The sequence below is a fragment of the Oncorhynchus gorbuscha genome, linkage group LG13 (genome assembly GCF_021184085.1).
Source record: "Oncorhynchus gorbuscha isolate QuinsamMale2020 ecotype Even-year linkage group LG13, OgorEven_v1.0, whole genome shotgun sequence".
In the NCBI taxonomy this organism is placed as follows: Eukaryota; Metazoa; Chordata; class Actinopteri; order Salmoniformes; family Salmonidae; genus Oncorhynchus; species Oncorhynchus gorbuscha.
In genome coordinates, this window is record NC_060185.1 from 32,124,082 (window position 1) to 32,140,186 (window position 16,105).

A 16,105-nucleotide genomic window follows, 5' to 3' on the forward strand; every position below is an offset into this window, starting at 1 on the left:
GCAGAGCAGAGAGTGCAGAGCAGAGCAGAGAGTGCAGAGCAGAGAGTGCAGAGCAGAGTAGGGAGTGCAGTGCAGAGCAGAGAGTGCAGAGCAGAGCAGAGAGTGCAGAGCAGAGCAGAGAGTGCAGAGCAGAGCAGAGAGTGCAGAGCAGAGCAGAGAGTGCAGAGCAGGCAGGCAGACAGATAGACAGAAACATAGACATACAGCTGCTGCTTGTTTACAGGTGCTCCCAAAAACAAAATGGCACAGCATAGTGGGATCGATCCATTCTCTGATCACATTAGTACGGCTGTCTGAGAGCACTGCAGTCACTGCAATTAAAAGCACTGCCGATGAGACAGCCCCAACTCACTCTGTTTCTCACTTCTTTTTTTTATCACTCACTCATTCAATCACTCCCATACTCCTTTTCTCACTCAATCACTCCCTTACTCCTTTTCTCACTCAATCACTCCCTCATTCATTCAATCACCCCCTCATTCATTCAATCACTCCCTTACTCCTTTTCTCACTCAATCACTCCCTCATTCATTCAATCACTCCCTTACTCCTTTTCTCACTCAATCACTCCCTCATTCATTCAATCACTCCCTTACTCCTTTTCTCACTCAATCACTCCCTTACTCCTTTTCTCACTCAATCACTCCCTCATTCATTCAATCACCCCCTCATTCATTCAATCACTCCCTTACTCCTTTTCTCACTCAATCACTCCCTCATTCATTCAATCACTCCCTTACTCCTTTTCTCACTCAATCACTCCCTCATTCATTCAATCACTCCCTCATTCATTCAATCACCCCCTCACTCATTCAATCACTCCCTTACTCCTTTTCTCACTCAATCACTCTCTCATTCATTCAATCACCCCCTCACTCATTCAATCACTCACTCACTCACTCACTCACTCACTCACTCACTCACTCTCACTCACTCACTCACTCACTCACTCATTCAATCACTCACTCACTCACTCACTCATTCAATCACTCACTCACTCATTCAATCACCCCTCACTCCTTTTCTCACTCATACAAACACTCAGTTAACATGAGAACATGCCACACACATATGCAAGCACACACGTAGGCACGAAAGCTCGCAATCGCGCGTAAAACGCACGCAAGCACGCTCCCACACACAATCCCTCACACAGTCACACACACAGCAACAGCAGGTGGGACAGAAAACCTCAAAGTCAGAGAATGAACAATGACAGGCAGCAATAGGAAAAAAATAGAACAAATGATGGAGAGGGAGAGATGGAGTGAAGAGGGAGAGACAGTCAGGGAGGGCAGTGTCTTTAATCTCCTGCAGGTGTCTGACACAGTTGTGTTGCTGATGAAGCCTCAACACTTCCACTACATGTGATGCCGTCAGTCAACCACAGCTATAGAGACCTCCTCCACTCCTCACAGAGCAGAGAGAACGCAGAGACCGTCTGCCAAGGTTGGGTCAATTCCATTTCAATTCCGCCTGTTCAGGGAGGACTGCAAAATACTCACTGATAATGATTGGCCGTTTACATCCTTGGAATTAGAATTTATACCATTGTGTTTCAAGTTCAGGGTCATTTGTTCCATTCACATGACAGAGGACATGTGAATGATGTGTGATTAATACTTATTCCACATTTTGTTGTGGTACAGCCTGTGTTCTCACCCATTTACATACAATACCCCATAATGACAAAGTGAAAACATGTTTTTTGAAATGTTTGCAAATATATTGAAAATGAAATGCAGAAGATTTACACAAGTTATTCACACCCCTGAGTCAATACATGTTAGAATCACCTTTTGCAGCTATTACAGATGCAATTGTTTCTTGGAAAGTCTCTAAGTGCTTTGTACACCTGGATTGTACAATATTTGCACATTAATCTTTTGAAAATTCTTCAAGCTCTGTCAAGTTGGTTGTTGATCATTGTTAGACAGCCATTTAAGTCTTGCAAAAGATTTTAAAGTCAATTTACAACAAATTTGGAAAGTATTCAGACCCTTGAATTGTTCTACTTTATTACATTACAGCCTTATTCTAAAATTGATTATTTATCCTCATCAATCTATACACAATACCCCACGATGACAAAGCAAAAACAGCTTTTTAGAAGGAAAAAAAATGAAAATATCACAAATATCACTGCCATCACCATGCTTCACCGGTGCCAGGTTTCAGCCAGGCGTGACGCTTGGCTTTTCAATCTTGTTTCTCATGGTCTGAAAGTCCTTTAGGTGCCTTTCGGCAAACTCCAAGCGGGCTGTCATGTGCCTTTTACTAAGGAGTGGCTTCCGTCTGGCCACTCTACCATAAATGCCTGATTGGTAGAGTTCTGTAGAGATGGATGTCCTTCTGGAAGGTTCTACCATCTCCACAGGGTAACTCTGGAGCTCTGTCAGAGTGACCATCGGGTTCTTGGTCATCTCCCCGACCAAGGCCCTTCTCCCCCGATTGCTCAGTTTGGCCAGGCGGTCAGCTCTAGGAAGAGTCTTGGTGGTTCCAAACTTCTTCCATTTAAGAACGAAGGAGGCCACTTTGTTCTTGGTGACCTTCAATGCTGGAAACATTTTTTGGTACCCTTCCCCAGATCTGTGTATCGACACAATCCTGTTTTGGAGCTCCATGGACAATTCCTTCGACCTCATGGTTTGGTTTCTGCTCGGACAAGCACTGTCATCTGTGGGACCTTATATAGACAGGTATGTGCCTTACCAAATCATGTCCAAGCAATTGAATTTACCACAGGTGGACTCTAATCAAGTTTTAGAAACATCACGGATGATCAAAGGAAAGAGGATGCACCTGAGCTTAATTTCAAGTCTCTTAGAAATGTCCTTGTTTTTGAAAGAAAAGCACATTTTTTGTCCACTAAAAAGAACATCAAATTGATCAGAACAGGCCAGCATCCCGGAGTTGCCTCTTCACTGCTGACGTTGAGACTGGTGTTTTGCGGGTACTATTTAATGAAGCTGCCAGTTGAGAACTTGTGAGGCGTCTGTTTCTTAAACTAGACACTCTAATGTACTTGTCCTCTTGCTCAGTTGTGCACCGGTGCCTCCCACTCCTCTTTCTATTCTGGTTAGAGTCCCAAACAAAACGCTTTGCATTCAGGACATAAAGTTAATTTCTTTACTAAATGTTTTGTAGTATTACTTTAGTGCCTTGTTGCAAAAAGGATTAACTACAATGCTGTTGATCCAGCTTCAGTTTTCTCCTATTACAGAGCCATTAAATTCTGCAACTGTTTTAAAGTCACCATGGTGAAATCTCTGAGCAGTTTCCTTCCTCTCCGGCAACTGAGTTAGGAAGGATGCCTGTATCTTTGCAGTGACTGGGTGTATTGATACATCCTCCAAAGTGTAATTAATAACTCCACCATGCTCAAAGTGATATTAAATGTCTGCTTTTTAATTCTTTATTTTTATTAATAGGTGCCCTTCTATGTGAGTCATTGGAAAACCTCCATGGTCTTTGTGGTTGAATCTGTGTTTGAAATTCACTGCTCGACTGAGGGACCTTATAGTCAATTGTATGTGTGGGTATAGAGATGATGTAGTCATTTTAAAAAATCATGTTAAACACTCTTATTGTGCAGAGTGAGGTTTTGCAACTTAATTTAATGTTAATTTATTTTACCCCTGAACTTATTTAGGCCATAACAAAAGGGTTGAATACTTATTGACTGAAAACATTTCAGAATTTATTTTTAATGAACTAATGTCTAAAAACACAATTCCACTTTGACATTATGGGGTATTGTGTGTGTGACAAAATCTCAATTTAATCCATTTTAAATTCAGGTTGTAAAACAACAAAGTGTGGAATAAGTCAAGGGGTGTGAATACTTTCTGAAGGCACTGTACATCTTTCTAATGACTTGATATGCCGACTAGACTAACTTTACAGAGGATTCAACTGTTGTAATACAGCACTTGGACTACAGCGATGGGGGGAAAAGGTATACAGTTACATACAGGGATATTCTTTTTGATGATATATAATATTGTATTGGCAATATCGCCATATTATGTTTGCGCTAGTTGGTTGTACCTGCACCAAAACTCCAATCATTTCCCTTCACAGCTTGTTCTCCATCTTTTTAAATTAGGGAGCCAATTTGTTTTCAGCAATCTTATTTCCATGACTGATCAAAAGTAGTTCTCTCATGGCTCTCTCTTGTCCCTCTGTAGCAGACATATGGAGTGAAATACACTGCTCAAGAAAATAAAGGGAACACTAAAATAACACATCCTAGATCTGAATGAATGAAATATTCTTATTAAATACTTTTTTCTTTACATAGTTGAATGTGCTGACAACAAAATCACACAAAAATTAATCAATGGAAATCAAATTTATCAACCTATGGAGGTCTGGATTTGGAGTCACACTCAAAATTAAAGTGGAAAACCACACTACAGGCTGATCCAACCTTGATGTAATGTCCTTAAAACAAGTCAAAATGAGGCTCAGTAGTGTGTGAGGCCTCCACGTGCCTGTATGACCTCCCTACAACACCTGGGCATGTTCCTGAAGAGGTGGCGGATGGTCTCCTGAGCGATCTCCTCCCAGACCTGGACTAAAGCATCCGCCAACTCCAGGACAGTCTGTGGTGGATGGCGCGAGACATGATGTCCCAGATGTGCTCAATTGGATTCAGGTCTGGGGAATGGGCGGGCCAGTCCATAGCATCAATGCCTTCCTCTTGCAGGAACTGATGACACACTCCAGCCACATGAGGTCAAGCATTGTCTTGCATTAGGAGGAACCCAGGGCCAACCGCACCCGCATATGGTCTCACAAGAGGTCTGAGTATCTCATCTCGGAACCTAATGGCAGTCAGGCTACCTCTGGCGAGCACATAGAGGGCTGTGTGGCCCCCCAAAGAAATGCCACCCCACACCATGACTGACCCACTGCCAAACCGGTCATGCTGGAGGATGTTGCAGGCAGCAGAACGTTCTCCACGTCGTCTCCAGACTCTGTCACGTCTGTCACAGTGTGAACCTGCTTTAATCTGTGAAGAGCACAGGGCGCCAGTGGCGAATTTGCCAATCTTGGTGTTCTCTGGCAAATGCCAAACGTCCTGCACGGTGTTGGGCTGTAAACACAACCCCCACCTGTGGACGTCAGGCCCTCGTGGAGTCTGTTTCTGACCGTTTGAGCAGAAACATGCACATTTTTTGGCCTGCTGGAGGTCATTCATTTTGCAGGGCTCCGACAGTGATCCTCCTGCTCCTCCTTGCACAAAGGCGGAGGTAGCGGTCCTGCTGCTGGGTTGTTGCCCTCCTACGGCCTCCTCCACGTCTCCTGATGTACTGGCCTGTCTCCTGGTAGCGCCTCCATGCTCTGGACACTACGCTGACAGACACAGCAAACCTTCTTGCCACAGCTCGCATTGGTGTTCCATCCTGGATGAGCTGCACTACCTGAGCCACTTGGGTTGTAGACTCAGTCTCATATTACCACTAGAGTGAATGCACCGCCAGCATTCAAAAGTGACCAAAACATCAGCCAGGAAGCATAGGAACTGAGAAGTGGTCTGTGGTCACCACCTGCAGAACCACTCTTTTATTGGTGGTGTCTTGCTAATTGCCTATAATTTCCACCTGTTGTCTATTCCATTTGCACAACAGCATGTGGCATTTATTGTCAATCAGTGTTGCTTCCTAAGTGGACAGTTTGATTTCACAGAAGTGTGATTGACTTGGAGTTACATTGTGTTGTTTAAGTGTTCCCTTTATTTTTTTGAGCAGTGTATGTTTGGAACATTGAATCGCAATAAAATCACAGAATCAAACGACAATACATATTGTATTGGCACCTACAGTTGAAGTCAGAAGTTTACATAGACTTAGGATGAAGTCATTAAAACAAATTTTTAAACCACTCCACAAATTTCTTGTTAACAAACTATAGTTTCGGCAAGTCGGATAGGACATCTACTTTGTGCATGACACAAGTCATTTTTCCAACAATTGTTTACAGACAGATTATTTCACTTATAATTCACTGTATCACAATTCCAGTGGGTCAGAAGTTTACATACACTAAGTTGACTGTTCCTTTAAACAGCTTGGAGAATTTCAGAAAATGATGTCATGGCTTTAGAAGCATCTGATAGGCTAATTGACATCATTTGAGTCAATTGGAGGTGTACCTGTGGATGTATTTCAAGGCATACCTTCCAACTCAATAACTCTATGCTTGACATCATGGGACAATCAAAAGAAATCAGCCAAGACCTCAGAATAGACCTCCACAAGTCTGGTTCATCCTTGGGAGCAATTTCCAAACGCCTGAAGGTACCATGTTCATCTGTACAAACAATAGTACGCAAGTACAAACACCATAGGACCACACAGCCGTCATACCGCTCAGGAGGAGACGCGTTCTGTCTCCTAGAAATGAACGTACTTTGTTGCGAAAAGTGCAAATCAATCCCAGAACAAAGGCAAAGGACCGTGTGAAGATTCTGGAGGAAACAGGTACAAAAGTATCTATATCCACAGTAAAACGAGTCCGACATAACCTGAAAGGCCGCTCAGCAAGGAAGAAACCACTGCTCCAAAACCGGCTTGCACCAGAACTGTTTGGCCATAATGACCATTGTTATGTTTGGAGGAAAAAGGGGGAGGCTTGCAAGCCGAAGAACCATTTCCGGAGACCTTCTCCCTTACCTCACCTCGCTCATCAACTCATCCCTGACCGCTGGCTACGTCCCTTCCGTCTTCAAGAGAGCGAGAGTTGCACCCCTTCTGAAAAAACCTACACTCGATCCCTCCGATGTCAACAATTACAGACCAGTATCCCTTCTTTCTTTTCTCTCCAAAACTCTTGAACGTGCCGTCCTTGGCCAGCTCTCCCGCTATCTCTCTCTGAATGACCTTCTTGATCCAAATCAGTCAGGTTTCAAGACTAGTCATTCAACTGAGACTGCTCTCCTCTGTATCACGGAGGCGCTCCGCACTGCTAAAGCTAACTCTCTCTCCTCTGCTCTCATCCTTCTAGATCTATCGGCTGCCTTCGATACTGTGAACCATCAGATCCTCCTCTCCACCCTCTCCGAGTTGGGCATCTCCGGCGCGGCCCACGCTTGGATTGCGTCCTACCTGACAGGTCGCTCCTACCAGGTGGCGTGGCGAGAATCTGTCTCCTCACCACGCGCTCTCACCACTGGTGTCCCCCAGGGCTCTGTTCTTGGCCCTCTCCTATTCTCGCTATACACCAAGTCACTTGGCTCTGTCATAACCTCACATGGTCTCTCTTATCATTGCTATGCAGACGACACACAATTAATCTTCTCCTTTCCCCCTTCTGATGACCAGGTGGCGAATCGCATCTCTGCATGTCTGGCAGACATATCAGTGTGGATGACGGATCACCACCTCAAGCTGAACCTCGGCAAGACGGAGCTGCTCTTCCTCCCGGGGAAGGACTGCCCGTTCCATGATCTCGCCATCACGGTTGACAACTCCATTGTGTCCTCCTCCCAGAGCGCCAAGAACCTTGGCGTGATCCTGGACAACACCCTGTCGTTCTCAACCAACATCAAGGCGGTGGCCCGTTCCTGTAGGTTCATGCTCTACAACATCCGCAGAGTACGACCCTGCCTCACATAGGAAGCGGCGCAGGTCCTAATCCAGGCACTTGTCATCTCCCGTCTGGATTACTGCAACTCGCTGTTGGCTGGGCTCCCTGCCTGTGCCATTAAACCCCTTCAACTCATCCAGAACGCTGCAGCCCGTCTGGTGTTCAACCTTCCCAAGTTCTCTCACGTCACCCCGCTCCTCCGTTCTCTCCACTGGCTTCCAGTTGAAGCTCGCATCCGCTATAAGACCATGGTGCTTGCCTACGGAGCTGTGAGGGGAACGGCACCTCAGTACCTCCAGGCTCTGATCAGGCCCTACACCCAAACAAGGGCACTGCGTTCATCCACCTCTGGCCTGCTCGCCTCCCTACCACTGAGGAAGTACAGCTCCCGCTCAGCCCAGTCAAAACTGTTCGCTGCCCTGGCCCCCCAATGGTGGAACAAACTCCCTCACGACGCCAGGACAGCGGAGTCAATCACCACCTTCCGGAGACACCTGAAACCCCACCTCTTTAAGGAATACCTAGGATAGGATAAGTAATCCCTCTCACCCCCCCCTTAAGTTTTAGATGCACTATTGTAAAGTGACTGTTCCACTGGATGTCATAAGGTGAATGCACCAATTTGTAAGTCGCTCTGGATAAGAGCGTCTGCTAAATGACTTAAATGTAAATGTAAATGAACACCATCCCAACCCTGAAGCACGGGGGTGGCAGCATCATGTCGTGGGGGTGCTTTGCTGCAGGAAGGACTGGTGCACTTCACAAAATAGATGGCATCATGAGGTAGGAAAAGTAGGTAGATATATTGAAGCAACATCTCAAGACATCAGTCAGGAAGTTAAAGCTTAGTCGCAAATGGTTCTTCCAAATGGACAATGACCCCAAGCATACTTCCAAAGTTGTGGCAAAATGGCTTAAGGACAACAAAGACACGGTATTGGAGTGGCCATCACAAAGCCCTGACCTCAAACCTATAGAATATTTGTGGGCAGAACTGAAAACGTGTGTGCGAGCAAGGAGACTTACAAACCTGATTCAGTTACACCAGCTCTGTCAGGAGGAATGGGACAAAATTCACCCAACTTATTGTGGGAAGCTTGTGGAAGACTACCAGAAACGTTTGACCCAATTTAAACAATTTAAAGGCGATGCTACCAAATACTAATTGAATGTATGTAAACTTCTAACCCACTGGGAATGTGACGAAAGAAATAAAAGCTGAAATAAATCATTATCTCTACTATTATTATTATTCTGACATTTCACATTCTTAAAATAATGTGGTGATCCTAACTGACCTAAGACCTGGGATTATATGTCAGGAATTGTGAAAAACTGAGTTTAAATGTAGTTGGCTAAGGTGTATGTAAACATCCGACTTCAACTGTAAGTATCATGATAATATAGTATAGTGAGGTCCCTGGCAATTCCCAGCCCTATTTGACTTGTGGAAATTTATCCAGTAGCTGGATGAATGTAGAAGAGGCGTCTCATTTCAGCCTTATAACCAGTATGACTGGCTAGTGCTGCCTTTTATCCATCATGTTCTTTTTTATGCTAGCGCAGAACACAGAGAGTGTGTGTTGTGTGTCTGTTGTTCGGTCAAAGAATGTGTATCGCTTGCTTGTTGGTTTGTTAGAGTGGTCGGCTGATGTATTGGATTAATATTCTCATGGTCAGATGTGGTATTTGGGAGAGGTGAGCCTTGTTCAGATCGTTCTGCCAGGGAGATATCACAAATATTGATTTAGCATTCCCTGCTATATTGTGCTGCAGACAGGCAGAGAGCAGAGCAGAGAATGAAGGGTCCTTAAGATCTGCACAGGCTTTTCAAAGGACAGCCCTAATGCATGTTCTCCATTGATCGTCTGAGTAAATGTGCTGCTGTCCAGCCTCTAAAGGTCTGACAGGCCTTACAAAGCTGCAGCTAAGCACACACACTGAGCTATTGAGTACTACCCATTGCCAGGCACTTGTAGTACAAAACCTACAGTCTGTATGTGCTGCGGGTATTGATCTCGCTGCTTTATACCCTGGCTGGAGGCCATGGGGTCTGTCTATCATTCTTATGCCTCGAGTGTGTGGCTGTGTGTGTGTATAGTTGTGTGTGACTGTGTGTGTGTGGTTATGTGTGGCTGTTTGTGTGTGTGTGTGTCAGGGTTTCTATGACAGAAATCACATTTAGATGATGGTAATTAATATGTAATTAACAGAACATACAACTCATGTAATAAAGTAGCAAATAAAACTTCATTTTCAGCCTCCCGAATTGCGTAGCGGTCTAAGGCACTGCACTGCAGTGCTCCGTCACTACAGACCCTGGCCGTGACCGGGAGACCCATGATGCAGCGCACAATTGGTCCAATGCCGTCCGGGTTAGAGGAGTCGTCCTTGTCCCGTCGCGCTCTAGTGACTCCCGTGGCGGGCCGGGCACAAGCACGCTGACACAGTCGCCAGGTGTACGGTGTTTCCGCCGACACATTGGTTGTTTCAGAGGACGCGCAGCTCTCAACCTTCACCTCTCCCAAGTCCGTACGGGAGTTTCAGCAATGGGACAAGACCTTAACTACCAATTGGATATCATGAAATTGGAGAGAAAAAGGGGTTAAAAAAACCTAGAAGGCAGCATCCCGGAGTCGCCTCTTCACTGTTGACATTGAGACTGGTGTTGTGTGGGTACTATTTAATGAAGCTGCCTGTTGAGGACTTGTGAGGCATCTTTTTCTCAAACTAGACACTCTAATGTACTTGTCCTCTTGCTCAGTTGTGCACCGGGGCCTCCCACTCCTCTTTCTGTTCTGGTTAGAACCAGTTTGAGCTTTTCTGTGAAGGGAGTAGTACACAGCATTGTACGAGATCTTCAGTTTTTTGGCAATTTCTTGCATGGAATAGCCTTAATTTATCAGAACAAGAATAGACTGACGAGTTTCAGAAGAAAGATCTTTGTTTCTGGCCATTTTCAGCCTGTAATCGAACCCACAAATGCTGATGCTCCAGATACTCAACTAGTCTAAAGAAGGCCAGTTTTATTGCTTCTTTAAATCAGCACAACCGTTTTCAGCTGTGCTAACATAATTGCAAAATGGTTTTGTAATGATCAATTAGCCTTTTAAAATGATAAACTTGGATTAGCTAACACAACGTGACATTGGAACACAGGATTGATGGTTGCTGATAATGGACTTCTGTACGCCTATGTTTATATTCCATTTAAAAAACAATTGCCGTTTCCAGCATCAATAGTCATTTACAACATGAGAGATGTGTAGTCATGTTGCGCGAGTTGGAACCGGTGTATTTTCTGAATCATACGTGTCAAATAAATGGACATTTTGGATATATAACGACAGAATTTATCAAACAAAAGGACCATTTGTGATGTTTAATGGACATATTGGAGTGCAAACAGAAGAAGATCTTCAAAGGTAAGGCATGAATTATATGTTATTTCTGACTTTTGTGTTGTGCCTGGTGGGTTGAATTATGATTTCCATGTGTATGTTTGATGGGGTGCTGTCCTCAGATAATAGCATGGTTTCACTGCTTTCACTGTAAAGCCTTTTTGAAATCTGACACTGTGGATGGATTAACAAGAAGTTTGTCTTTAAACCGGTGTATAACACTTGTATGATTTAAGAATTATTATTCTGAGTATTTCTGTTTTTGAATTTGGCACGCTGCTATTTCACTGTGTTGTCAAATCAATCCCGTTAACAGGATTGGCACGCGAAGGGATCACTAAGAGGGTAACAATGTCTACACTGTATTTCTGATCAATTTGATGTTATTAAAAATAAAAAAATGGACAAACATTTTCTAAGGGAACCCAAACTTTTGAATGGTGCCAAAAGCCAGCTAACAAAAACCCTGATGTGTGTGTGTGTATTTACATTTGCGCATGTTTTAGGGATGTGATTCGATTACTAATGATTACTTGCGTCATGTCTGAGTTGTGTATGTGAGTCTTTTTGTGCGTGTGTGACACTGTGCGTGTGTGACTCACTGAGGCAGCTGTGGCCGTAGTGCACCATGAAGTCTGCCCCCAGGGCGCGGGCCGTGAAGTCGTCCACGCAGCAGGCTCCGTACGTCACATCACCCATCACAATGGTGTCTGCCTCTGTGAACCTGGGACACACACACACACACACACATGACCAAAACCACTCCACTGACCGCACATGAAAACAAATAGAACTATCCCCCTGTCATTGGACAACCACGCACACACAATCTCCAATCAGGTCAGTCTATTAGCCCCACTGATCTCCCCTCTTTCCATGGCGATCGATACCCAACCTGGCTCCAGCACAGTGGCATCTTGATAGGGTCAGCAGGATCAATCCCCAGTCTCACCATGTTACCATGTACTGGCTGTCTGTGACTGGGACAAGTCATTTAGTAGATCAATCCCCAGACTCAGCATGTTACAATCTACTGGCTGTCTCTGACTGGGACAAGTCATTAAGTAGATCAATCCCCAGTCTCAGCATGTTAAAATGTACTGGCTGTCTCTGACTGGGACAAGTCATTAAGTAGATCAATCCCCAGTCTCAGCATGTTACAATGTACTGGCTGTCTCTGACTGGGACAAGTCATTAAGTAGATCAATCCCCAGTCTCAGCATGTTACCATGTACTGGATGTCTCTAACTGGGACAAGTCATTAAGTAGATCAATCCCCAGTCTCAGCATGTTATAATGTACTGGCTGTCTCTGACTGGGACAAGTCATTAAGTAGATCAATCCCCAGTCTCAGCATGTTACCATGTACTGGATGTCTCTAACTGGGACAAGTCATTAAGTAGATCAATCCCCAGTCTCAGCATGTTACCATGTACTGGCTGTCTCTGACTGGGACAAGTCAAGTAGAGGGACTAAGAGTGACATGTCACTCAGATAATGCTTTTCCATCCCTTTATGATTGACATGCCAAACATCAACAGGGCCTATAGAGCAGTCAGGTTGGTGGTCCATGAACAGGAGTCAATCATCATTGAACAACAGAGCTACAGTCAGTCAGTCTGCATCATCAGATGAGATATATTAGAGGGTCAGGATAAATAGAGACTAGTTGATAATCTGATTAGTGGGGGGTAGGGGTAAGTAAGGACACTATTTTGTTTTATAGGACATGGATTTATAGATTGCACATCTGGATGGAAACTGCAGAGGCAGGGTCAATTACAGATGATCTGTCCATCTGTGGCCTTAGTATTTTATGCTATCAACTGCCCTATCCACATTACATACACCTACTACGGAAGGCCTTTCCTATTGAAAAAGCCACAAAGCCATACCAGTTTTTTGTTAAATTAAAGCACCAAATTCATTCATTCTGTATCTCATCATCCCTTCCGGGGGATTAAAACACTGACTAAAATGAGTAAATGCTGAAAGCTGAGAAAGAGAAGTGTGTGAGTAGATAAAGGACAGAGTGGGGAAAGAGGTGCGAATGGATAAAGGACAGAGAGAGGAAAGAGAAGTGTGAATGGATAAAGGACAGAGAGGGGAAAGAGAGGTGTGAATGGATAAAGGACAGAGAGGGGAAAGAGAGGTGTGAATGGATAAAGGACAGAGAGGGGAAAGAGAGGTGTGAATGGATAAAGGACAGAGAGGGGAAAGAGGTGTGAATGGATAAAGGACAGAGAGAGGAAAGAGAGGTGTGAATGGATAAAGGACAGAGAGGGGAAAGAGAGGTGTGAATGGATAAAGGACAGAGAGAGGAAAGAGAGTTGTGAATGGATAATGGACAGAGAGAGGAAAGAGAGGTGTGAATGGATAAAGGACAGAGAGGGGAAAGAGGGGTGTGAATGGATAAAGGACAGAGAGGAAAGAGGTGTGAATGGATAAAGGACAGAGAGGGGAAAGAGAGGTGTGAATGGATAAAGGACAGAGAGGGGAAAGAGAGGTGTGAATGGATAAAGGACAGAGAGGGGAAAGAGAGGTGTGAATGGATAAAGGACAGAGAGGGGAAAGAGGTGTGAATGGATAAAGGACAGAGAGGGGAAAGAGAGGTGTGAATGGATAAAGGACAGAGAGGGGAAAGAGAGGTGTGAATGGATAAAGGACAGAGAGGGGAAAGAGGTGTGACTGGATAAAGGACAGAGAGGAAAGAGGTGTGAATGGATAAAGGACAGAGAGGGGAAAGAGGTGTGAATGGATAAAGGACAGAGAGGAAAGAGGTGTGACTGGATAAAGGACAGAGAGGAAAGAGGTGTGAATGGATAAAGGACAGAGAGGGGAAAGGACAGAGAGGGGAAAGAGAGGTGTGAATGGATAAAGGACAGAGAGGGGAAAGAGGTGTGAATGGATAAAGGACAGAGAGGGGAAAGAGGTGTGAATGGATAAAGGACAGAGAGGGGAAAGAGGTGTGAATGGATAAAGGACAGAGAGGGGAAAGAGGTGTGAATGGATAAAGGACAGAGAGGGGAAAGAGAGGTGTGAATGGATAAAGGACAGAGAGGAAAGAGGTGTGAATGGATAAAGGACAGAGGGGAAAGAGGTGTGAATGGATAAAGGACAGAGAGGAAAGAGAAGTGAATGGATAAAGGACAGAGAGGGGAAAGAGGTGTGAATGGATAAAGGACAGAGAGGGGAAAGAGGTGTGAATGGATAAAACACAGAGAGAGGAAAGAGAAGTGAATGGATAAAGGACAGAGAGGAAAGAGGTGTGAATGGATAAAGGACAGAGAGGGGAAAGAGAGGTGTGAATGGATAAAGGACAGAGAGGGGAAAGAGAGGTGTGAATGGATAAAGGACAGAGAGGAAAGAGGTGTGAATGGATAAAGGACAGAGAGGAAAGAGAAGTGAATGGATAAAGGACAGAGAGGAAAGAGAAGTGAATGGATAAAGGACAGAGAGAGGAAAGAGAAGTGAATAGATAAAGGACAGAGAGGAAAGAGAAGTGAATGGATAAAGGACAGAGAGGAAAGAGAAGTGAATGGATAAAGGACAGAGAGGAAAGAGAAGTGAATGGATAAAGGACAGAGAGGAAAGAGGTGTGAATGGATAAAGGACAGAGAGGAAAGAGAAGTGAATGGATAAAGGACAGAGAGGAAAGAGAAGTGAATGGATAAAGGACAGAGAGGAAAGAGAAGTGAATGGATAAAGGACAGAGAGGAAAGAGAAGTGAATGGATAAAGGACAGAGAGGAAAGAGAAGTGAATGGATAAAGGACAGAGAGGAAAGAGAAGTGAATGGATAAAGGAAAGGAAAAAAGTGAATGGATAAAGGACAGAGAGGAAAGAGAAGTGAATGGATAAAGGACAGAGAGGAAAGAGAAGTGAATGGATAAAGGACAGAGAGGAAAGAGAAGTGAATGGATAAAGGACAGAGAGGAAAGAGAAGTGAATGGATAAAGGACAGAGAGGAAAGAGAAGTGAATGGATAGAGAGGAAAGAGAAGTGAATGGATAAAGGACAGAAGGAAAGAGAAGTGAATGGATAAAGGACAGAGAGGAAAGAGAAGTGAATGGATAAAGGACAGAGAGGAAAGAGAAGTGAATGGATAAAGGACAGAGAGGAAAGAGAAGTGAATGGATAAAGGACAGAGAGGAAGAGAGAATGGATAAAGGAAGAGAGAAGTGAATGGATAAAGGACAGAGAGGAAAGAGAAGTGAATGGATAAAGGACAGAGAGGAAAGAGAAGTGAATGGATAAAGGACAGAGAGAGGAAAGAGAAGTGAATGGATAAAGGACAGAGAGGAAAGAGAAGTGAATGGATAAAGGACAGAGAGGAAAGAGAAGTGAATGGATAAAGGACAGAGAGGAAAGAGAAGTGAATGGATAAAGGACAGAGAGGAAAGAGAAGTGAATGGATAAAATGCAGAACAGGAAAGAGAGCAGTGGAGATGAGGAGATAGGAGGGGGGGGGGTGTTAGAGGGGATTGAGATGTTTTTGTAGCTGCTGTGGTAAAGGACAGAGAGGAAAGAGAAGTGAATGGAGAGACAGAGAGGAATAGTGGCTGTGATTTGACATATTCAGGCTAGCCAGGAAAGGTAGAATTAATAGTGAGAATAAAGGGGAAGACAGGAGACTGAAACAGACCGTGTAGCCTATCCACCAACCCAGTCTGACTAACAACAGCTGGCTGTCTACTGCTGCCCAGTCAATGAACCCTTAGATACTGTACACTGGCTACAGAGGCCACTTCCTCTCTCGCTCTCCCTTTTTAAATTCCTCTTCCACTGGATTTCATTGTACCATCAACCTTTAGTTTGATAAGAGGTAGTTCAAAGTTCAGACTCCTTTCTCGCCTCTGTTTTCATCTTTTCCATCTGTTCACACCTCTCTCTCCTCTAACCCCTCTCTCTCCATCTGTTTACACCTCTCTCTCCTCTAACCCCTCTCTCTCCATCTGTTTACACCTCTCTCTCCTCTAACCCCTCTCTCTCCATCTGTTTACACCTCTCTCTCCTCTAACCCCTCTCTCTCCATCTGTTTATACCTCTCTCCGCTAACCCCTCTCTCTCCATCTGTTTACACCTCTCTCTCCTCTAACCCCTCTCTCTCCA

General features: G+C 44.5%; 1 protein-coding gene across 2 annotated transcripts in view; it reads right to left on the minus strand.

Moving 5' to 3' along the window:
- Positions 1-16,105, minus strand: part of LOC123992726 (2-(3-amino-3-carboxypropyl)histidine synthase subunit 1-like) — a 142,657-nt gene that overhangs the window by 45,957 nt on the left and 80,595 nt on the right. For both annotated transcript variants that reach the window (XM_046294185.1, XM_046294184.1), the window contains exon 4: positions 11,597-11,718. In XM_046294185.1, coding sequence (XP_046150141.1) covers positions 11,597-11,718 — 122 coding nt within the window. The remainder of the gene's footprint in view (positions 1-11,596; positions 11,719-16,105) is intronic.